Genomic DNA, 24,643 nt, shown 5'->3' with positions numbered 1-24,643 from the left:
ACTTACTTAAAATATAATATACATGTATTTTAATTCTAGATTATGTAATTATTATGCTGACTAAATTTGGGAACTATTGCTTTATATGTCCCGAGCTGCTTCTGAAAATTAAGATATTAAACAGTGCAGAGCTTCTCAATATCTGGAGTGATCAGCACCCACACTCTTTGCAGGGACACCCCTTCAGGTGTATTGGGCTATGAGCATGTCTTTATTGTCCAAGAGTTCTTTATATTTCTTCCGGGTATCAGTGGTAGGCCAGGTTTAATTTTTAGAAAAAATATAAAAGAGATCTGGCTTTTGAGGGCCCCTGAAAACACAATGTCATCAATGGCTATGATTTCCATGACAAACTCATGTTGGTAGAATACCAGATATAACTAGCACTGGTGTGGAGGAGACTTGTGCAGATTCTACAGGGACTCAAATGCCTAGGACTAATAAAATAGCTGTTCTTTCTTCAGAGAGTCTGACGTGGAGGTTATTAACCCAATAGAGTTGGGAATAAAGTGCTATTAATTTCCAGGAAATAAGAAATTGTACTTAAAATTTAAGTTGACTTTAAAATTCTAATAGCCTGTTTTCCAATCCAGTTCATTTCAATCTTGTCTGTAGAGATGAAGGTGTATTCTATGCCATGTACATAATCTATCTAAAGAAGGTTTTATGTAAAATATAGCATCCCATTTGTCACCCTCACCAATTCTCAGCAAATTACAGGCATCTTTACCTCCACATCTAACTAATGTGGTGACATGGTGAAGATATGGGTGCTCATTAAAGATCTCAATGTCAGCCTCTGTGATTAGCAGTAAGTGCTTGTGTCAGTGAAAGGAACACATTAAGATTGCTTAAATGTTCCCAGACTCAGAGGACTCAGCAAACGAAATGGATAGAAGACAACTGGAAATTCTGTCAGAAGCTAAAGCTCAGGAACTAAGAGAGAGTAAGTGCCATGGGAACACAAGTAGGACATGGAGGAACAGGGCTATTTGAAAGTCACAGTTTACCCTTGACTATGTATATATCTTAAGAGGATTGCTTGAGTAAGATCCCCTACTTTGTGATAACATTGCTAATGTAGAAATACGAAACAGAAAATACAAACTTCAAAATGCTGCATATGTGAGAATATTTTTCTCTCCAAAGAGCAATGTATATGAGGGAACCATTTTTTAAAACTAAATCAGCCATTCAAGGTTAATATTTTAGAATTAACTTTGTTCAGACAGAAAATAATGCTGAACATATCCATCTAACTGCATGTATTACAAAAGAAAGGCATTAGTAACTAAAGTTTAGGTGGAGCAGGAGCAAGAAGCAATGGAAAGCATCTAATTAGTTCCAATTAGCCATGCCAGGGGATTACTTTCTGAGTAAGATTACCTTATAATGAGGTGATTAACCTCTTTGGAAAGAGTTCAAGATAGACTTACTTTATACTTAATATATCCTATATAAGAAGTGTTACAACAAAGGTCCTCAAAATTGTTCCCTGGTATAACTTCTATCAAGAATCAATCAATTCTATTCTAGAAGAAGCAAAAATTATTTTTATTGTGTTATTGATAGAATGAATGCTAACACGTCTAAATATTAGAAATCAGATATTTAAATTTCATATCAAATTAACTTCTATGGAACCGACTTTATACTTAGAAAATAACAATTAAACTCTAATCAATTGCAGATGCCAGCCTATAGATTATCTATGAATACCAAAGGAAAAAAAAATCTGTGATTGACATTGGTCACAGTAATAGGTTCATTTCCCAAAGTAGGCTGTCCATTGTCTAATTAGTTCAGAGGATCCCTTCTATCACCAGAACACAATTGGATCTTGCTAAGTTGGAGAGATTAGTGCCAACCAAAGGAGAAGGCCTGAACACAAAGGAGACAGGAGCTTCAGTGTCTTTTTTTTTTTTTTTTTTAACCACAAAACACTTACAATTGGGAATAGGGTTTTGTGTGAAAAAATTGCTCTAACTTCAGTCCAAGCTTATCTCTAGCTTCTTCCCTTTAAATTGACACTTTATTTAGCACAGACTAATTGAAATTATATATATATATATATATATATTATATAGTATAATATATACATGTATGTTATAAATATATTTGCTGTCAGCTTGTAAAAAACAAGAAATAATTTACTGTGTGTTTTAATTTGACATTTGTATTTCCCAAATGTGTCCATGTAGGCATAGAAACCATAACAATGAGTAGAAAATTTTTTCTAAAACTAATTTCTTACTGTTCAGTACTCTTTCCTATAAGAAAATACTATAACTTGGATTATTCTTGTGATTTTGTGGACATCTCTGAATTAACTACTATTATTTCACAAATCTTGTTTCTTTATTTGTTGTCCTGGAAGTGAGTATTCATGTGGGTGTGCATGTGTGTGTATAAACCTTTTGCATAGACCACATACAAATTCATGTAAAGTAATAATACAAACCCTAGGAATAGAAAGACAAAATTGAGAAGGAAAATATTTAGAATATTTGCATGGAAGATACTAATAAAATGTAAGTATCTTGACACAGACACTAGAAACAAATATTTCCTCTTTATCTAAATTAGAGAATATATAAGCGACCTCTTCCCCAACATATATCCCTTAGAGTTCAATGGTGACCCTAACTTGGGAGCTGAAGGAAATATTCTTTCCTATGTACAGTTACAACATAGAATTTTCATGCAACTTATATTCTTCTGTAGAACCTAACACTATCTAAAATCTCTGTGTAACCCCAAGTTCTATTTCCTTATTTGCCTTAGAGATTCTAAAGTTTCAGCATCCAGCTGAATGTCCATCATATAAATGGGTAAAGGTGTTCTGAATAATCAACCAAATCAATAGCAGATAAGAAACATTTTATGCAAGCTTCAAGACCTCCATTAATCTTTTTGTTACTCCACTGTAGTGGCAAAGTAAAGAAAAAAATGATGAGGAAAATAAGAAATCTGGAGCGAAAGAAGAGAGGGAGTGAGAGGCAAAGAAGGAAGGAAGAAAAGTTTCTGACTCTCTTCTTTATTTATCCTCCAGTCCTCACTCATCCTACTATCTTAGGAACATGCTGCTGAACAGCCTGTATATAGAAGTAAGTGTTCTGCTATAATGATACCAGGAAATTATGCAGAAACATTCTAGTGAATTGAAGCCCTTTGCATCAGTGTGCACACAGCTATGACTCATTTAACCTTTTACATTTCTACCTGCTCGTTTCAAACAAAATATTTAAATGTCTCAACTTACAAATGAAAACATATAAATAGAATAGCATGACTTGTAAATTATTTTAAAAGCCTTACATTAGAAATATATGTATAGCAAGAATACACACGTGTTTGAAAGACTTACATAAGTATAATATGAAAAATGGAAACTTAGTAATTATCTTATGATATATCTGTACATTATATGGCTTATATGCAAGCAGTAGTTTAGTCATCTGCAAAAACTGGCTTAATAATAATACACACAAATATTTCTAAAAGTTTCATTTAAAGTATATAAGTTAGTAATCATTCTAAGTTAGAATGAAAAATGGGTATGCTTCTTAAAAGTAGACCAAAGTTGTTGCTAATGCACAGACATAAAGACATAAAAGTGCTTTAGGATGTGCAATTCTCATGATATATAATGTTGTCCAAAAGGTCCCTGTGCAAATCTACTACTTCTAATGAATATAGATTTGATTTAAAATATTAAAAATGAAAAATATTTAACTTTTAATATTAGTAGTACTGTTTACCTAGTTGACTTATGAAAGATGGTATCATTTCCATAAGGCAGAAGTGGGCTTTAAAACATAATAATTTACATTTTTAAATGGAAAAAATTCACAATACAATAATGAAGTTGTCTTGACTGACACAAAAATGAGGTCAAATGTCTCAACAAAGACAATATGATACAGACTCCATTCTGCCTTCACTTTCATTATTTTTAATAGAGTGTGAAAATCAATAATTTACATGTCAATTGTTTTACTCACTAAAAAATACTACAAATAAAAGTTAATATATGAAATAAAAGTTTAATTTCTAAAAGTTCTAAGTGAAAGAAAATATGAATTTCTAAAACTGCAATTCCATAAAGATATATATTTAAAATCTTCAGAGAAAAAAATACAAATATCTTTTATATTTTATTTGCTATGTCATGCTTGACTCAAAAATACATATACGATATATATGTATGAGAATATATCATAAAATTCATTGGAAAACAATTTTCAATTAGCTTTTATTAAACATACATTAAAAATTCTAAAGAAGATGAAGAAAATTACAGATATAAATACATCATCATAATACAAGAAGAATTTGAATGTTCCTCTGGAGCTTCAAAAATTTATTTTATTGAATTCAGAGGAGCAATTTTTAATGGTATTCTAGATAGTGAGTAAAAATATTTGGCTGTGATGTAGTATTTTTCTGTCACTACTGAAACATCATTTTATTTTTACCTTCACATTTTACTCTAGAACTTTAAGTGGCTCTTTTCTGTCTAGATAACAAATGGCAATTTTCTATTTCATTATTCTTGTCTGTGGGCTTTTCTTTGTCTCTACATCAAGGTAGGAAGGTTGAAGAAATACATAGGTTTGATTTCTTTATTCTTAACTTGGAAATTATAATTTTCCAAATGTGACATGTGGAGTACATGAAAAATTATAATTTCCAATAATAGATTGCAGGCATAAACACAATTTAAAATAAATTATAGGTAAAAAATTGTCTTCAAAATCATTAAGAATAATTTATGATCTATCTTGACATTAAAATATTTACATCAGTAAAATATCTCTTCATATTCATATTTATGAAAAATAGAATTTTATTGACTTTAGCATATAGCTTAATATTTCAAGTTACAAAACTTACACAAACTTATAAAGTGATACTATATATGCATATATACATACATATATATGTAGAGAGAGAGAATATGTGATGATTTATATTCAGTCTTCAGTTCACTGCCATCACCAGGTAAATATTAATAATTGGTTGATAATTAAATATTGCTGATTTATGAAATTGATAAGAAGCATAAAACTAATCTATAAGTAAGTGAATATTATTTATTTGCAAGACACGATGCTCAGGAATTTATGTTGTAGAATTTGTTTGTTTGTTTGCATTGTAGGTTAGGCATATAAAAAGACTGAGAAAACTAAAAGGTATTATTAATACCTAAAAAAATAGTAATGCAGAATCAAGACTCTTTGTATATCTCAGAAGGCTGAGATAACCATCCTTATCTCACTCAGTACGTTAGAGATCAGATACTTTTAAATAAGCAGTATGGATTTAATTAAATAGTACCATTGTGATCACTGGTCATCAGGGCTTGCTAGCTGATTTCTTTTAGTTTATTCCAGTTAAATGTTTTTACGTATTATGCCTTAAGAATTTGAATTGATTCTTTGAAAATATGATTACAATTTTAAGAAATCTTTGTAAGACCACAATACTTTTTCTATAGATAGATCCATTTTACTTATTACTTGCAAGTTCTTGTCATTGTTGCATAATTTTACTCATGGAATTCAACACTGTTTTGCATTTTTTTCTAAAATTTTTATAAGCCTCAATGATTATCATTCTAATGGCTGCATATTTTAAAGTATTGATAATTATTTACATTCAGCTTTTTAAAAACAAACACTTAAAATCCTCTATCCAAATGGAACCATGAGAGGCGTAACGTATGTGAACACTATGAACATAAATACGATTATAAATAATAATAATTTATATAAATATTTTAAATACCAATATTATGTAATATATAGTTATAAATCATAGTACCATGAATAGTTTATTATTTTTGTTTTGAATCTATAAGACCAAAAGTCTTTAATTCAGTTTTATGAAAAAATATCTTATAGTGTAGAAAGTTAAGTAGCATGCTTCCTTTTAACAGTTAACTTACATTTTCACAAAAATTTGGAAAGAATACGATATAGACTTTTCAACTGCACTCTCTTAAGCACCGGAAAAATCATTACCTTTCCCAGTTCTTTCAATTTCTGTCATAAGAAGCATAGAGAGCAGAACTATATATTTTGGTAATTAATTTCCTTAAGATAATGTTAGAAACATCATGTTCTTTAAAATATAAATGAATTTCAAGGTGAGTATGCTAGAGGATAATATTAATGGCATATGATTTATTGTGACAAGAGATCTGATCTGAAACACCATTATTAAGAGTACTTAAAAAAATCCATTTGCAAATTCCTGAAAATATGAAAGTATGTTATAGCTGAACCTGTCTCAGTGTTGAAATCTGAAAATCTGCCCTTGTAAGTATGAAATTGCTTGTGAACAATATGTCTTCCTCATAGAAATTTATCAGAAAATTTTCACATCCAGAAAATGGCTTAGGGAATTACCTAAATACTTGGAACTCTAAGTGAAGATTTAATCTACAAAAGCATAGATTGAAACATACATGCCTAATTGACTTGGTAATATATGGAGTTTCAGAACTGTCATCTTAAAATAATAGTTGGCCAATAATAATATATTGAGCATCTATTATATACCTGGCACTATTTGAACTCACAATAGAAACCTGTGACCTTCTGTCATTCCGGAAGGCATTTTCTATGTTTTTATCTCAAGTGAAATATTCCTTCTAATCTATTTATAAGCAAGATTTACTCATGCCTCAAATTTACAAAGAAGTTTCAATAAGGTGTAGTTTTACAACTTATAAAAACATTGTAGTACGTAAACATATTGTTGTTAATGGCATCTAATCATATTATGAGCAGGGAGGAATGTCATAAATTAGTAGTGCTATTGACAATAAAAAATTAAATAGATATGTAAATAATAGAAGTCTTTATTATTAAGAAGAATTAAAATTATTCTGTAGAAAGAAGTTAATTAGCTTCTGACACGAGAGGATTGTAAATATTGGCATTCTTATATATAGGTTGTCAAATTTGATTATCACATAAATACATTGATGTACCCTCTTTATACTTTTAATTCTCTTTCCCTCTCTTCCTTTCTCTGTCTCTCTGGCTTTTTTAAATTGCTGTTTCTCTCTTTTTCTCTCTCTCTCTTTCTCACCTGCCTAAGTTTGTGACAGTAATGCCTTATAGATTGCTAAAGTTTTTGTTTTACCTGTGTTTCTTAAAGCTTTTCATGGGCTCTTACATTCTTAAACTCCTGCAGGGGTACATTGAATGCTACATTTTCCAAACAGATTTTTTTCACTTGAAACCTTTTTAAATATATGAATATGAAGTCATGAATGCTTCATAGAATGCCATTTGGGAAAGCACAGACTACTATATTTTATAATATGATTTTGTGAATATTTATAACTATATTCATTTCCAGGATATTCAAGGTGTATCATTGAGTGCTACAATCTATACAGTGAATATAATTTCATTATTATATCAATTTATTTTCATATATTTCATAAATTAAGATGAATTCCTGTAAAATGATAATGTCTATTATAGATACAAAGAAAACTTATAGGTGCAAATTTTTAATTGAATACTTTTGATTTAAATTTGTTGCACTTGGAGAGAAATTCAAACAGCACAAAAAGGCACAAAAGAAAAATTCAATTGTCACACTACTACTTTGTTCCTCTCACCAGAAGCAACTAGAGTTATAAGATTTTTGTGAATCCTTCTGAAGATAATTATGTGTACACATAAATATCCTTGTATGTATTTTTTCTATTTTCTTTGAAACAAAAATTATAGCTTTCTGAACTATGAAGAATAAAAGCAAACCATAAGGCTGTGATTTCTGATTTATAGGATAAGAAACAACCTGAGGCAATGCCTAATGGAGGTATTAGAAATAAGTTTTATTTTTTTTACTAAAACATTTTAATAGATAAATTTAGTGAAATCACATAGGACCTCACTAATCATGAAACTATTGACTATAATGATTCTTGCCTAAAATAGTACACTCAAATCTATAGTTTAGAAAATTTTAAATTTTGAAATATATTTTAATAGCATTTATTTATTATAAATCTACATGGAAGAAAATTATGTCAATGTGCTCGTGTGGGACAAAATTAAAATAAAGATAAGACTTTCCCCTTGCAGCTATCTAATAAATGGTCTATAGCATTCATGGTAAGATGCCAGCTTAACCAAATACAGAGACCATACAGTCTTTGGGTTTGAATATTAATATATGAAGTCACTTAAATATACAGAAATGCTGATTATGATTTTGTAAAATGGGTATAATTGAGGCAAAAGGTGATTCACTTTTTCTGCCCCATTTTTTCTGGGGGAAGGCAGTGGAGAGCGAGCCCTGTTTCCTTCTAGAAATGGGGAAGAAACAGAGCCAAAGCTTTCCCTATTTCCCTGAGTAGCTGCTAAGGTCAGTGTCTACATTTTGAAGGGATAGCCTACTGCTATTATAATAAAAGTGATTTTGTTTGTCAAGGTTTTTCTTCTTGAAGAAGACGTCTCTAAAAATAGTTTATATTGGCAAAGATATTACTCTGGCTTATTTTGCATTTAGTTGAGGCCCATATGGGGCGGATAGTCCAAAGACTGGAGGACTCATATGATACCTATGTAATACGCAGTTACTCAGCATCATCAAATTAGAATGCCACATTTTTCCTTGAGATTAAGGATTGTCACATAACAACTATTCGAAGACTTCAGTACGTCTTAATAAATTTTCACCTTAATTATTTTCCCCTTATACTTGAAATACTTCATGGCACATAAGAATGGAATAGAGATGACCACATTGCATTCCCCATTATAGCCCCATTAAAACCTAAGAAGAAAAATTCAATTCATTTATATTTTCATCTTAATATTTACACAAACGCTGAGCCTCTTTCAGTCACTATATATAAAATTTTTAATAACATATAGTGATCTTTTTATGACATAATTCAGCAACCACAATTTCCATTTCATCATCTGTTATCTTACCTACTGTTGAATTTCTCTGGGTGTTTTTCTCTCATGATGTGAAATCTGTGTGCAATGGAAGCATCCTAAGGGGAGAAAACAGAAAACAAAAACAGGACAGTTTAGGATCCTATTATCTTGTGGAAATATAGATTAAATAGAAAAAATATTTTAAAATTAACATTTTCTTCACAATACTATTGCCAAGAAGATGTTCTGAAATTAGGCAAACATGTATAATCCACACAAATTCTGTGCAAGTGTGACTTATTTAATCATTTCACAATTAGTTACTTCTCACATCTGCATCTAGAAATTTATTTCTATTTAATTTTATATATCTCCTTAAATAACTGATTTTGGCCCCGTACTCAAAGCATGTTTAAGATAGCACATATAAGCATAAATGCCAAATAGTAATTGAAAATATTGTTAAACAAGAGTTAGAAGGATGGCCTAAGAGGACAAATGATCAAGTAGAGATGCTCCTAGTCCTTTGAGATTAATTACGGGTAAAAAGACAGTATGAGGGTGCATATCTAGCAAAGGTAAATATGATACCTGACTTCAGGGTTTGCTCAGTATGTCTCAGATGTGGAATTAATAACTTTATCACAAGCAACTTTCTGGCATATCTTGAGTTACCTTGCTTAATAGAGAAAAGCAATAAAGAGAAAAATTTATTTTTGGAGAATTAGTGGCAAGTGTAATTTGCCTCTGACACCCCAAATGTATCAGTTTTGAACTCTAATGGACATCTCTTACTTTTAGAAAAAGCATTCACATTTTTTTCTATGAGACAGAAATCATACTGGGTGTGTTAGACTGGTGGAATATTGTGATCCAAGCTCTTCAAGAACATGCTGCTCTAACTGACTCTAAACAGTTAACCCTGTTATTCCAAGTAAGAAGATATTTTCCCATTCTTCATCCACATGATTCATCACTCAAATGAGAAACTAATATATTTACCAATCATCTCAATAGAAAAGCGCTATTGTTGTGATTAGCTGTTAATTTTGTTTCATCGGGGAGATAAAAGAAAAAGAAAATCAAACACAAAGGAAATAAAGAAGTTGTGTATTTGAGAGAATCTTAAAAACACTAATCAAGGATTAAAAGTCTAATGAATGAAATGAAAAGGCTAATGTGCTTACTCATGCATAACAAAGCATAAGCCACAACAAGAGAGGGACCAATGCCCACTGCAGATGGCAGAGAGCTGCTTTTCCCTGCAAGATAGAGCTAACTGTGTATTCTTCTGTCCGAACATTTGATATTCTAAATAATATCAAGTAACCGAATTAATCCACAAATGAAAAGGACAAAAAGATATAAATAGATGTATATAGAGGCAACACTTATAATGAAGGACACTAAAATAAAATCCTCTGTGGTTTGATATTCTAAGATATAATTTTGTTATATATACATAGTCAACTTCCTGGTTTGCTAGGAAGTAAGCATTTCAAGACAGTTCACTTTCACCAGCCCAACAACTCTGAAATCTAGTCACAGAATTTCTTTTTTTTTAAATTTAATTCTTGCTAATAGATCATAAACATATTATATTTTAGAATATAAAGTTGTCTTACTGTGGTATGAAATTATAGGAAAAAAATCTGAATTGGACTATGTATGGTGTATATGTAGCATGATCATTAACTGATTTTTAAAAAAGCATTTACTTAAACTTCAATCACAAATCCATTGCAAAACCAATTTGGAATACCTTTTAATTAAATGTATACATCCAGCATACCAGTTAAACAAAAACAAAGAAGTATGAAATCAAGTACTAAGAATGAATGATCAATACTGGTTACCCACAGGGAGAATATCATTGAATTTACTTCTGCTTGAATTAAGTGTTTCTGCTAATTTGGGAAAACTAAGATTTTTAAAAATAGATTGTGTAGTATAATTTTCTTTACATGTGTATATACTCGCAATAACAAATCTCTTCCTTTCCAAAGGAACATAAACAGGACAGAGAAAGAGAGTGAGTACAGGAGAAAGGAGGAGAAGAAAGAAGAGAAGAGAGAGATGTCAAAAAAACATTTAGGTACACTGGACCATAATTGGGTAAACTGCTGGAAATACAGAACAGCAAATAGCCAAAGATAAACTTAATATTAGCTCTATCTCCAAGATACTTGGGCAATGGATCATTTAGTAAAGGGTGGAGTGGGGGATAAAATCTAGCCTGGAACACTGGCAGGCCTTTTCCTTGTGTTGAATGGGTTCCACCACAAAGAGAGAGCTGGCATTGCTGACTACAAGATTGATAAGGAACAATGATAGCAGGTGTTCATTTGGATAAGAATTCAGACCAAATTCACAAGGAACCCTGTCCCTTTGGCATAACCCCAAGGGGCTTGAAAGAGTATTGGCAAATGCTGCAAACTTATCCAGACGTCATCTTTCAGGGATACTTAGGATTCTCTAAAGAGAGATCAAACAAGAAAAAGCTAAAATGGCAATTTTTAATAAATTTTACCCTTTCATCTTTATGAAGTTTTTAGGGCACAGAAATTAAATCAGCATCTCTTCTACTTCCTAGAATAGGGAAATTCTGAATCCAGACAGACTTTCCACTTCCAAAACTGAGAGCAATAGCTTTATTATCTTTAAAAAAGGATACTGATACCCCTTTAAAGTATCATGGTGGAGAGTTAATGAGATTTTTCTTTATAGAAATTGGATCAGTGTTATGTATAGCTGGTATGTTCCTGTATTTTATATACATACCAGAATTTTCTTGAAGGTAAAAGGAGATACTAAAATATGGTTAAATTGCAGAATTTTGAAATATATATTTATTGACACAAATGGATTTTATTATTTCTTGAACTTATAGTTTTATTTTAAATTACTTAAAAATCATATCTAAGAAGTAAAAATAAAATATATCAATTTTACTCAAGCAAAACAAATTTAAACCTCATTGTGTTATTTAAAGAGTAAAAAAGTAAACAATAATTTTTCTTGCTATATATTTACACATATTTAAATATATATATATATATATATATATACACACATATATATCTCAAAGAATCAGCTTCTTAGCCATATCTTTTTCAAATAATCTGTCACTGGGATTTTTCTGATGAGTGTTTTGTTCTTTTTCTGTATGGGCCTATTTTTTTATTTTTTTAAATAAAATTTTCCCAAATCTCTGAAGTTACATTTTAGAATATTCATTTAAAAAACTTATATTTTCTATGAATCATAGCATTTTAAATTGAGAAAATATTCTATAAGTGTTTGGATACCTGAGCCTATAGCAAATTCTGCTAAGAGGAGGGTCTTATCAATACTAAATTTTTTATTGAAATATAAAATATATCTGTCCAAATATTGTCATAGGTACTATGTCTTTTATTCCATTTTAAGAATCATTCACTTATAAAATCTGTCAAATAAGTTGTTATAATTTTTAATTATTTGACCACTGGACTGTATTAAATGCCTTCTCAATTTCATTCCATTGCAAGATAGAACATAAATTTAGCCAATTAAAAATGAGCATCATCAAAGAGTTATTCCAAAATGCAATTGGAGAATTTAAAATTAAATCTTGTATATTATATGAGTTTTCATTGTTGAAATAATTCAGTTTTTCCTTGTTTTTGGAGGGATAAATTTTAATGTCTGCCTGTGTGCAAGCTTCGTGCCCCCCCCACAATTGCAATTTGCTAAAAAGTTTCAAAGCTGAAGTTTTTGATGCTTCATTTGTTGAATATTTTATTAAAGATTAAAAAATTGGTGATTTTCTTTTCCTTTTTTGAAGTATTATCACAGGCCAAAAAATCACCAATTTTAAGTGTGCAATTCAATGAGTTTTGACAAAGGTGTACAATAACCATCATCTTCTCATATGCTTTTTTCCATTCATGTTTCTTCTTGTGTGGACTACATGTTCAACTTTTATCCATTTTACCTATGTATATTCAGCTGATTTGGTTCAAGCTCTGGTGCTAAAATTTACTGGATATTGCCCATGAAAAGTTTGCTTAGATTTTCAATGCTGCCATCTTCCTACCTTAAAATAAAAATGATATTAATAATACCCGCTTTGCTATGAAGAGCTGATGTTGTAATACATGGAAGATAATTAAAACTGTGCTTGGCATATAGAAAGCAAGAAAATAAACGTTAGCTGTTATTATTGTAGAAATATATTTATAGGTTTTGAGATTCATATTATTTTCTCCTTAGGTTGTTTGAGATAGTAAATTAAATAAATTGCATAATCCTTAAATGAGGTACATGGGGAAAGTTGTGCTTTGGTATTCAAAATTTTGTGGATTTTAGAAAGGTTATACTGTACATATCTGATAAATTATGTAACAAATCTAAAAGGGTCAGGGATAGCACACTGTAATTAAACTTCACATAAATATTTCTGTACTAGTACATACGAATATTGACTAAAGGAAGGATAAATTAACATTGCAAGATTGGGCTAACTATATTTAACAGTTACATTACAAACACTGTACTTTGTAACATTACAAAGAGCATATCAGTTCAGGTTATATTTCTTACTAAATAAACTACAAAAATTTTGGTTTTTACGCTTTGTTAGATTGAACTTTTAGATAAGAGATTGTGGTTCCATAATATATTTCCCATTTGTTATAAGCAATCTTTGCTCTCCTGACAATTTTTACCTGAATGTACAATTTACATAAGGCACTATTTTTATCTGTTAATATTTATTTAAGAAAATTACAACAGTAGCCACAAGTGAGACTATTTCACAGGCAGACTTTACCAGATATTGATATCTATTGTACTGGGTTGATAGATAAAGCCAGGAGGTTTTAATCTCTATGTTCCAGAATAGTTAATAATCCATGGAAATTATTTGCTCTTTGAAGTTTTTAAGGAATCATTTGTGAATTGTCATGGCATTGTTTACAGGAATTAAGAGTTTGGTTTTCTGAATTTCTGTGATCAGTTTAGATTTACTATGTCCACATAAATTAATTAAAAGATCATTTTTATGAAGTCATCAATAGTGAGCTGAATGATATCCCCTCAATGATATCAGGTCTTAATCCCTGGAACTTGGTATTAATAAATTTATTGCAATTATGAACAAGTTCATGCTTGGGACCTTTCTACTCTGCACTTTCTTTTTTTTCGTGTGGGAATGTCTATTACTGTAATATAATGCTTTTTCTACCACTGTGTTCTGAAAGCAGATAACTTGTTTTCTAGTTTCACAGGTCCACAAACGGAAAGGAATTTTACCCAAAGATGAATCATACCAAGTCTCACCCACACCTGATTTAGAAGATGAGATGTGGCACTCTGACCTGAAGACATTTAGATGAGATTTTCTACTTGAGTTAATGATGTAAAGGATTGAGATATTTGGGAGTATGAGAATGAGGTGAATGTATTTTGCACACAGAAAAGACATGAATCTTTGGGGGCCAGAGGACAGAGGTAGTGGGATGAATGGTGACCCCAAAATATATCAAGTTATAATTCTTAGAACCTGGAAATGTTGCTTTATATGGTAAAGGCTTTGCAACTATGATTAAATTAAGGATTGTGAGGAAATGAGACTATTATCCAGATAGGACCTAAATGCCTTCACAAATGTTCTTCTGAGAGAGAGAGAGATTAGACAGACAGAACAGGAGGAGACAATGTGACTGCAGGGGCAGAGATTGGAATAGTGCAGCCATGACTCAAAGAATACTAAAGCCACCAGAAGCTGAAAGTGGCAAGAAACATTTTCTCCCCTGTGGCCTCTGGAAAGAGCACAAACCAGCTGACACCTTGATTTCAGTCCAGGAATGCTAAATTTGGATTTATGGTCTCGTGAACTGTAAGAGAATACGTTTGTGTTGTTTTAAGCCAACAAGTTTGTGGTAACTTTTTACAGCAGGCATGGGAAACTTATATATTATCTATTAATATTAATGTAGGTTTTGTTGAGAAAACCATTATTTTATAATATTTCATTTTTTTGGAATCCATGATTATTTTTATCCTCTCAGTTCAAATTTGCTTTATTTTTTGTATTTAACATGATGTTTACAATCTATAATATAGTTTAGCAAAAAGGAATATGAGCAAATTAGAATAGGCATTACAAAGATTATATATATGTCAACTCCACAAAATGGGCATAAAACAAACAGTAAAACCCTAGAGACAAAAGACTGACTTAACTCCGGATATCACTGCTGAGTATCTATTTAACTTTGCTTTGGAGGACTTCAGAAATACAGTAGATCAAGAATAAAACAATAAAAGTTGTATGTATTATAAAGAAAATGAAAAACTATTATTATTTATCAAAGACATAATGTTCTGTATAGAAAATCAAATAAATTAATGGAAATCCATATAAATTAATAAGAGTTTAAATAGTTGTCCAGATATAGGAATAGCATATAAAAATTAGTAGAATTGACGACACTAAAACACAGTAATAGAAAATAATGTCACTTACAATGGCAATAGTGATTACAAATATCTAGGGAAAAAAATCTACCAATGTGAGCCTGACAGGAGAAAATGATAATTACTGAAGGATGAAAGGAGATGTCCACTCTCTTGAGTTAAAAAGATTTAGGAAGTTAAGGTTAAAATATCTGAGGGATGGTACAAGTTTTTCTGAAGATGGCCTTGAGAGGAATAGACATCCAGTCCCAGATGACTTTTCATTGAGGTATCCAGGACCCTAATCCTACTTTCTTTCCTCCCATCTGCTGCTAGGGATCTCAATTGGCTACGTCAACCAGAAACAAAAGGGCAAGGGAACCCTGATGTGATCTATGCAGGACACTGTCCAGGCAGACAGCAGAATGGAGAAGAGCAGAGAGAAGATCTTTAGAGGCAAATAGAAGCAATCTGGAAAACAGGGATCACAGCCCTTGAGATTCAATGCTTATGGCAGAATTGGAAGGTATGAATACACAGAAGTATAAAAAACGTCAGTACCAAATCTATGGGGAAGAATTGACACAATTATTAATTAAAGTAACCACTGGAATATCCATACAAGTATAATATAAGAGACATATGTGTATAGAGAGTATGTAAATTTTTAATTAATCAAATAAAATTGTCATTACATGGTACCTAGAAATAAATACTAAACTTTCTCACTCAAAAAACCAAAACACTTGAAACTGAATTATTTCAGAAAATGAAACCAGAGTTGTCATTCTTATAAAATAGCACCCTAAAAGCTTAGATTTAGGTATTGAAAGTACAGTGTATACACAGAAAATTTCAAGGCTTTACCAAAGAATTATGTATCTCACATAAATATATTTTTCAATATGAATTATGGATTAACCTTTTACATTTAAATTTATTAATGTAAGATTAAAAATGTTTCATTAAATCTATGGATTTAATTTATAGATTAATAATCTTTTGTCACATTTAACATTCCCTAATGGCAGGAGTCACCCTGTACTGTGGTCCTCAGTGTGTGCAGGGCTACCCACTCTCCATGGAATGACTCCAGACAGCTAAGTGGCAGTTGTGCTTTGTAATCTTTTTAGAATTGTATTTTTATTTCTTCTTTCATCATGTTAGGCTTTTTAATGTTCATGTCTTGCTGTAAGTAACATGTCTGTCCCTAGCAGTTTCTTCCTGTTTGTCTGATTGTAATTTTCACATTTTGAAAAGAAATGAAAACTTAGAATTTTCTATCTAGAATTGACCTTAAACAGTGCTCATTGACTAGATCACCAAAGTGGTTTCAACAAAGCCAAGATGGGTCTGGAATATGCCAATAAGCATAAAAAGGCTGCACTAAAAGTCTATAGGGTAACCCATCAGTGAATTTTAGAAATTTTGTGCATGACCTTTGAGTTAATCATTACAACTACTCCTATGCATTTTATATGCTTATTTCCTAGATCATCATTTTACTCCAAAAATGGACAAAGATGGGAAGATTTTACTTAAGTTATAATAATGATATTGAATATTCCTCATGTTTATATATTTCACATAGTAGAGCTAATGAAACCAGACAGAGTAGTTCAGGAGGAAATGCCAAAAAATATTTGACCTCGGAGAACCTAGAGACACTTACCAAAAAGAAAACATAAATCATAAGTCTCACTCTTCGTCTTTCTTGTACATACAACACATGCCATTAACACAGCCATAATACTTTTGAAATAGTTTCTTCATACAATTAACCTTAAGCTTTGTGAACAAACTTGTAGAAATAATAAAACTTACTATGGACTTACTATAATAACAAATATAAGGTTTATATGATTAAAATGCTCCCTTACATACAAATTTTTTTCTATTAATATTTAACAAATTCTTGACTTGTTTTTATTTTTTTTATTTTATTTTATTTTTTTTTTGAGACAGAGTGTCGCTTTGTTGCCCTGGCTAGAATGAGTGCCGTGGCGTCAGCCTAGCTCACAGCAACCTCAAACTCCTGGGCTTAAGCAATCCTACTGCCTCAGCCTCCCGAGTAGCTGGGACTACAGGCATGCGCCACCATGCCCGGCTAATTTTTTCTATATAGATTTTTAGTTGGCCATATAATTTCTATTTTTAGTAGAGACGGGGTCTCGCTCTTGCTCAGGCTGGTCTTGAACTCCTGACCTCAAGCAATCCACCCGCCTCGGCCTCCCAGAGTGCTAGGATTACAGGCGTGAGCCACCGCGCCCGGCCTTGACTTGTTTTTATTAAATGAAATAGACTAGCTTTCTCTCAAAACACTTCCTTTAATTTAAAATTCTTTGGTTTGGAGGCCTACAAATCTCAAATGAAGCAAATGGTACACTGTACATGATTAGCAATTGAATCAAAAGTGTAATCCAACATGTCACAGAAGAAACAAATCAACGGTGTCTTAACACAGAATCCATCTACTTCCATAAGTGTCACTTAACTAGAAAATACTTACTGAAAAGCTTTTCTACGATGATCACAGGCCTAGAATTTTTCACAAATTCTGCCAGTATCCATTGAATAATGTAGGGTTCCAATGTGTTTTTTAAGTTTTTGATCCCCCTCTAATAGAATTCTTATCTCAGAGTTTGCATTCTTCTTTCTCAATTATAAAAAAAAAAAAAAAGTCAAGTATATAAAATTCAAATAGTTTCAGTCTCTTCAGGAAGGGGAGGGACATGGGAAGATGATGAAGTGGAGGCAGGCCTTAAGCTTCAGATTTCTCTCTAAAACAGTATTTACTAAATAGCTTCAGTTAATGCAGAAAGGTTGGTTCCATCAATTACATTTATGTCTGAGGTTGCTTTGGTCATTATAGTATTCATTCAATCTGATAAAAGCTGCAAATGTGTTCAGGGCTTTGATGTCATTTCAGCAAATCTGCAAAGAAAGTCTTGTCATCTTTGAATGCCCAGGGGGTTGAAATGTGATAGCATAATGCCTGGCTTTGCAAAATAAATTCAAGTAAAAACATCATGTGTGTTGTTCACCAGTCATTAAGCTGGGGCTGGGAATGACCAAAGTAGAAGGAGTGGCAAACGGTAAGTTGGGATGAGGTGGGGTGAGGAATAGATAGTGATATAGGTTGCCATGAAGCCTAAGGTGAGCACAAAGGAGGGGAAATGAGATAGAAGAAAACAAACAAACAAACAAAAATATGTTTACTATCTGTAAATAGAAATGGCAATAGATCTCAAAGGTGAGGGAGGAAATAAGCCTGCACATAGGTCTGAGAGGTTCCCTGGAGGACTATATTGGGGAAGGAAACAGCAGGCTGAATAGTTTACTGGAACCAGAACTATAACTTATATAACGTTCATGGTGAAAGTCTGTAAGAAAGGCTTTCTATAACATTCATAACCTCAATGAATGACAATAGTGTTGATGTTGCACCAAGAACAAGGTGCTCAATGCAATTATATAGTTTTTAGCCCATTTAATCTCCTTAGCAAATCTATAAGGTAAATACTGTTTTAGAGAGAAATCTGAAATTTCATTGGTTCTTGTAACTCAGCATAAATCATCAAGCTGGAGTAGCCAGAACCTAAACCAGAATCTATGTGCCTACATGTAAATAGCATGTAGTCACATGGTCCACCGTCTCTAAAGGTGATGTCTTAAGAATTCTGAAAAGATTCTAGCTATATTATAGGAATGATTTCCAAAACATGATTATATTCTTCATATCTGAAAAACAATTATATCAATAGTTTGATTAATATCAATTAGATATCTCAAAGTGACAGCAGATATTATGTTTATTTGGTTCTCATTTCATATAGGCAGCAACGTGCCCACCTAAGAAAAATAAATAAATACTCAATTCCCTGGGTTCCTTTGTAACTAGAAATGTTTATCTAGATAGAGTCCTTTCTACCCTTCATCACCACCACCTTACTCACAGGAATGGGGATGCAATTCCAGAAAGGTACAACAGATTATTTGAAAACATAAGAATAAAAGCCATTGCTAAGAACCACAAAGGATAAAAAAAGAGCCCGGTCCTTTAAAACTTGAAGCTGCTACAGTAGCTTTGAAGGTACTTCCTCCACTCGTCCTCTACATGGAAAAAGAAGGCCACAACTTGTGACTTCGTTATTGCTCCATGAAGCCAAACAGAGTCCTAACTGAAACATAGGTAATCATTTCTCCAGCATCTCACTGCTCTGAGAACGTGCAGATAGTCTGCTAATTCTGTAATGGTGATTTCTATGAAATATTTCATTCACTTATTTTTCTCTGTGGTTAAAATTATAACACTTTATATTTATACAGAGCTTCCTGATTTCTAAATGATTTTCCGGTAAATTATACATTTTGATCTCATTAATTTTGGTAAATTAGACATTTGACCTTTAATTAAAAAAAAAAAAAAACAGAAACAGGGAAGAGTTACTATTTCTATTTTAGAAAAAAAATATTTGTGTCTAAGAGACTTTCCTGAGATTATGCAGTTTGCCAGAATTGAGACTGCATTTAGTCTTTAAATCCCTAATCCATGACTCATGGTGCTACTTGCATATCGAGCCAACCAATGTGGATCATTTGTGTGATGTTTATTTTGATGAGGAATCATCCCTGTCCTTTCTTTAAGATATTTCAACATTTATTGCTGTTAATGTCATTAGCATCTCATATTTTCTAAAACAACATATATTATTCTGAAAATCAGGAGAAGCTGCTTGTGTCCATAATTCTATTCTTAACCTAATGGTAGGTTTTATTTAATTAATGATGTATTTCCTAGGGGATGTTAGAAAACAAAATAATGCTGATTGGTTCTCCTTAAATGATAAACAGCATTTGTGCTTATTCTTTGTTCTCAAGAATAAATATTATTTTAAATGTCCTTTTATGTAATCATAGTAATTAAAGAGAATAAAATCAGTAAATCACTATCTTGAGACTATAATCAGAGACTCCTAATTTATCTAACTTAAGTTAGAAGACTTGAGTCCAACATCCCTCAGCAAAAAATACCTTATGCCTCGATGTTACAAAGAACATAATAAAAAATGAGGGCAGAACTCCCACATCAGTAAACTATTACAGTATTTGAAAGAGAATAAAGGCGGATGACATCATCCTCCTAAATCATTAATAGTGAATTCACAAAAGACTTCAGAGATAAAATTAATAAACTATAAATGTAATATAAAAACTAAAATCTATTCCCTATCTAGAAACATGTTTTAGGGGAAAAAAATAAAAAACCTATAAGAGAAAACTGCTCTTGTTAGTCTTTGCTTTTACTACCCCAAAACAGGGTTGTAATTAGTCTATGGAGGATGTCCCCGTGGGCAGCAGAGAAAGGAGTAACACTCCCAACAGGGTTTGCACACTGGAGGAAGGAACAGTCCAACCGTCCTGTGGGGGTCTGAGCAGGGAGCTGTATTCTGGGACAGAGGTGATGGTTGAAGTTGAAAGCCCTGAAGGTAAATCCAAAAGTTAACAACAAAATAACATATATCACACATTGTTTTGCTAATATTTAAAATTTTACTCCTATTTTTCCAGCCAAAAATAAAGATCTAATCCTCACGCAAGAAAAAATATGTTGGATAGTTTGAAGGTACATAAATATGATCATCACATTTATTAGTGTGATACAGGTTATAGGCCTGTGCAGAAGTAATGGATATTAGAAATACTGCTTTAATTTTTGTTTCATGTAAATCATGAATCAATCCTCCATGAAGCATTCCTGGGAAGTCTGTTCGTGTGTTACGTGGATGTAAAATCTTAAGCTTCTAAATATCATCCACATGTCTTCCTTGAGCAGTCATTACACATAATTCAATATAGCGTGTTCTGCAAAAATTTGTAATAGTGGCTGATTGCTAAGACATATAACCCTCAAAAGTTATAATGTATAAAACTGTAAGTATTTGTGATAAGACATGAACTGCTAACACATAAGAACCTACAACTTCCCCCTACTGCCTATGCCAGTTAACGTCTTTCTCTCTCCCTGTCTGCTGCAACGAGAACATTCAGATGCCTCTTGGACTGATTATCTGGAGAAAAGCACTATATGATAAAGAATTACTGTCCCCTCTAGGGCCGTTTACTAAGAGAGTATATAATTGGTCTGGGACACATTTTGTAGGGCTGTGTCATCAGAAGAGAGGAAAGATCAAGATGGCAACATGATGAAAAGGAAGCCAGTGAGTTCTGTTGAAGCTGGACAGTTCAGAAGTACTGCAGAATGGAAGTGGACACACAATGTTAAAATGAGTTGCTATTTCCAGGGAAAATATGAGTACAGATAAAAGTTTCTGTCGGGGTCATCCTTTAAATTCAACTTTGCTCCAAAATAGGACTTCAGAGGTTATTTCTTCATAAGCACTTCAGGCATTTTATTTATTTATTTTTATAGTTGTAAATAATTTAAAACTGTTGTTCTCTGAAATCTTCTTTCTATGGACATTTATTTTTCATGATGAAATATCTTAGAAGAAGAATATAAAAAGATTCTCCTTAGAATAGAATTGAGTATTTATAACTTCATGGTTTTGGAGTTGCCAATCAAATCTTTTCTTGACAAATATGTGGGCTTTGTTGCCAACTGCCTGAGCTGAAAGTAGAGTTTTCCACAGTTGTTCTAGACCTGATGTCTTTCCAGGTCTGATCTTACTGGGTTCTGATTTGGGTTTTGCATCTGCTCAAGTCCACTCCACTCTAGTTGGCCAATATTATTTCACACACAGACATGGCCCTTTTGGATATATTAGACATTCTTCACACATCTAAAGTCTGTACCCTGCTCTCCTTCCCTCTATTACAAGAGGGCTTTCTTTCCTCCATTCTAAGACTAGACCCCCCATCTCTGCAGGAATCCTATTCCTTCTTAATCTCTCAAGAACCACAATACCTCTGGGATATATTTTCTTTCTCTCTCTATTTTTGTCCTTTCCTTACCTAGGTATCAATAATCTAAACAAAAATCTCTTAACTTTCTGTGTCTGCAAAATACTGTCATTTTCCTCTTTCATGTAAATTTTTAAAATAGTGACTAAAATTGTTATCTTCACTTCCTCACTTCCTCTGACTCCCTAACTCACCATAGTTTGCTTTCTCCTATGCTAGTAAAAGTATTGACTAGGTTGTCTTTCTCTGTTTCTTCTACTAATTGTCATTCCCTGTTCTACTGCAGTCTGATTATTTTCCTTCACTCCATTATAAATTAAATGCTGGACCTTCTGCCAATTCTCTCTCTCTCTCTCTCTCTCTCTCTCTTTCTTTCCTCCTCCTCCTCTTCTTCTTCTTCTTCTTCTTCTTATACATTTTCTTTCCTTGAGTTAGATGAGACCAACTCTTGGTTTTCTTCCTATTTTCTAGGCTGCTCTATCTCAGTGTACTTGGCAGGCTATTCCACCCCTGGCTGTCTCTTCCATAATGACCTTCTGTGAGGTTCTGTCCTCATACTCTTTTTTCTAAGTCAACACAAGTTAGCCTGAAAAAGAAAGACCTATAATTATGTAAGGGAGATATGACTTGATTCTAAAAATAAGAAACCATGTAAATGTTTTAAACAGAACATTATATCTGCATTTAGAGTGATCACTTTGTAACAAAAGTAAGGGTCTGAAAAAGGGCAAAATGCTTTATGAGTTGTCTGTTTAAAGCCTCTCACCCTTTTGAGGAATTAAAACTCACTCCTGCCCAAGGCCAGTAATCAAAGGGGCAGAAAAATGTTCTTTATATTTTGCATCTTAAACTACAGGAGATAGCTCAACAGAATTGTCCTGTCCAGACAGAGGTCACAAGATCATCTTCACCAGAGATGCTATAGTTAAACAATAGCCTGAAGCTAAAAATCCCCTTTAAAAGCTCTGTATTTCTGCTTAAAGGGAGGATGTTTCTTTGAGACCAGAGTTTGCCATCCTCCTCATGTGCTGACAAATTAATAAACTTCTCTTTCCTTTTCCTCAAACTACTTGTCCCTATTCTTTGTTCAGCCTTGGTGACAAGCACCAAACTTTTGGTAACAACTTGGATATTGTAGGGATCATTCATTTGGTGGGTTCATTATTGCAGAGGAGATAACAGTTGAATTATAGCAGTAGTAGTATGGAGAGGAAAAGAGTACTTGTTCATGAAATGTTTGAGAGATAAATACTGGCCTTTGGGATTGACTGGATGTTACTTGTTTGAGTGGTAAGGGGGAGGAAGGGATAGGATATGACTCATTGGCTTTTGGCTTGGGTAATTAGATTGATATTTTGCCTCCAACTGAGACATAACAGGAAGTTCAGTAAAGATGACAAAGACTTCTTTTGTCATACTGAATTTTTTTTCTTGTTAAAAGTTTTATTAAAATGCAACATATAGTTTTTTGTTAAAAGTGTACAAACTGGCAAATGGACACAACTGTGTCAAGTACATCGAAGAATTTAAAAAAAAAAAAAAAAAAAAAGCACATTTGTGTGATCTCAAAAGCCCAGTTCCCAGAATGAGTTTTAATCTTTTAATATTTCCAGGTGAGGTTTGACTTTGACTAAAATGTACATCATATATAAAAATTATACACACACACACATGCACACACACATGCATAGAGAGAAAATAATAGCTTTGATCCCAAATATTACAAAATATATGTCAGTTGACTAGAGCTACTGCCTAATTTTTTGAAAAGATAAATAAGTAAAAGCCTATTTAAATATATTTCTGGCACCTATGAACTTACATGTATCTATAATTATGCAGGTTAATAACTTTTTAAATAATTAAACAAAAAGGAGAATAGATTGATAGTTGATGAGAAAATTAAGAGAGACTGTATTAATGAGAAAATATTAAAATTATTATTAGAATCTCAAATAAAAATGTATGTGAAATATTGCTAGAATACTAACAAAGTAATTACTTTCCAGAATTTATCTTCCTTTTGGAAGCTGCCAATCATGACTCATGTTTAGATAAAAATTTTAAAATGAAATATATAACAAATATTTATAGAATGTTTACATATGATGGTGAATAATTCAGATTTTACTACTTCATTATTCCACAAATGTTGAATCTTATTTGGTTTGGAAAAGTCAAATAAGCAACCATTTAATCTTTTATTTGGAAAAGGAAATCAAACCAACTAGTGCTTCAGAATCAACAAATCTTTCCTTTGAATCCTTTTTCTGTCATTTGCTAGCAATAGGATCCTAGGAAAATTGTTTCTTCTTTTTGAGGTAATTGTAAGGTATAATGAGAAAATAGTCTGGTGAAAGAGT

General features: G+C 32.1%; 1 protein-coding gene across 7 annotated transcripts in view; it reads right to left on the bottom strand.

Moving 5' to 3' along the window:
* DGKB (diacylglycerol kinase beta) overlaps positions 1-24,643 on the bottom strand; it is a 569,068-nt gene that overhangs the window by 273,301 nt on the left and 271,124 nt on the right. For all 7 annotated transcript variants that reach the window (XM_069461465.1, XM_069461460.1, XM_069461461.1 and 4 more), the window contains one exon: positions 8,967-9,031. In XM_069461465.1, the coding sequence (XP_069317566.1) occupies positions 8,967-9,031 (65 nt within the window). The remainder of the gene's footprint in view (positions 1-8,966; positions 9,032-24,643) is intronic.

The sequence above is a fragment of the Eulemur rufifrons genome, chromosome 29 (assembly GCF_041146395.1).
Source record: "Eulemur rufifrons isolate Redbay chromosome 29, OSU_ERuf_1, whole genome shotgun sequence".
Lineage (NCBI taxonomy): Eukaryota > Metazoa > Chordata > Mammalia > Primates > Lemuridae > Eulemur > Eulemur rufifrons.
This window is presented reverse-complemented; position numbering and strand designations above follow the sequence as displayed.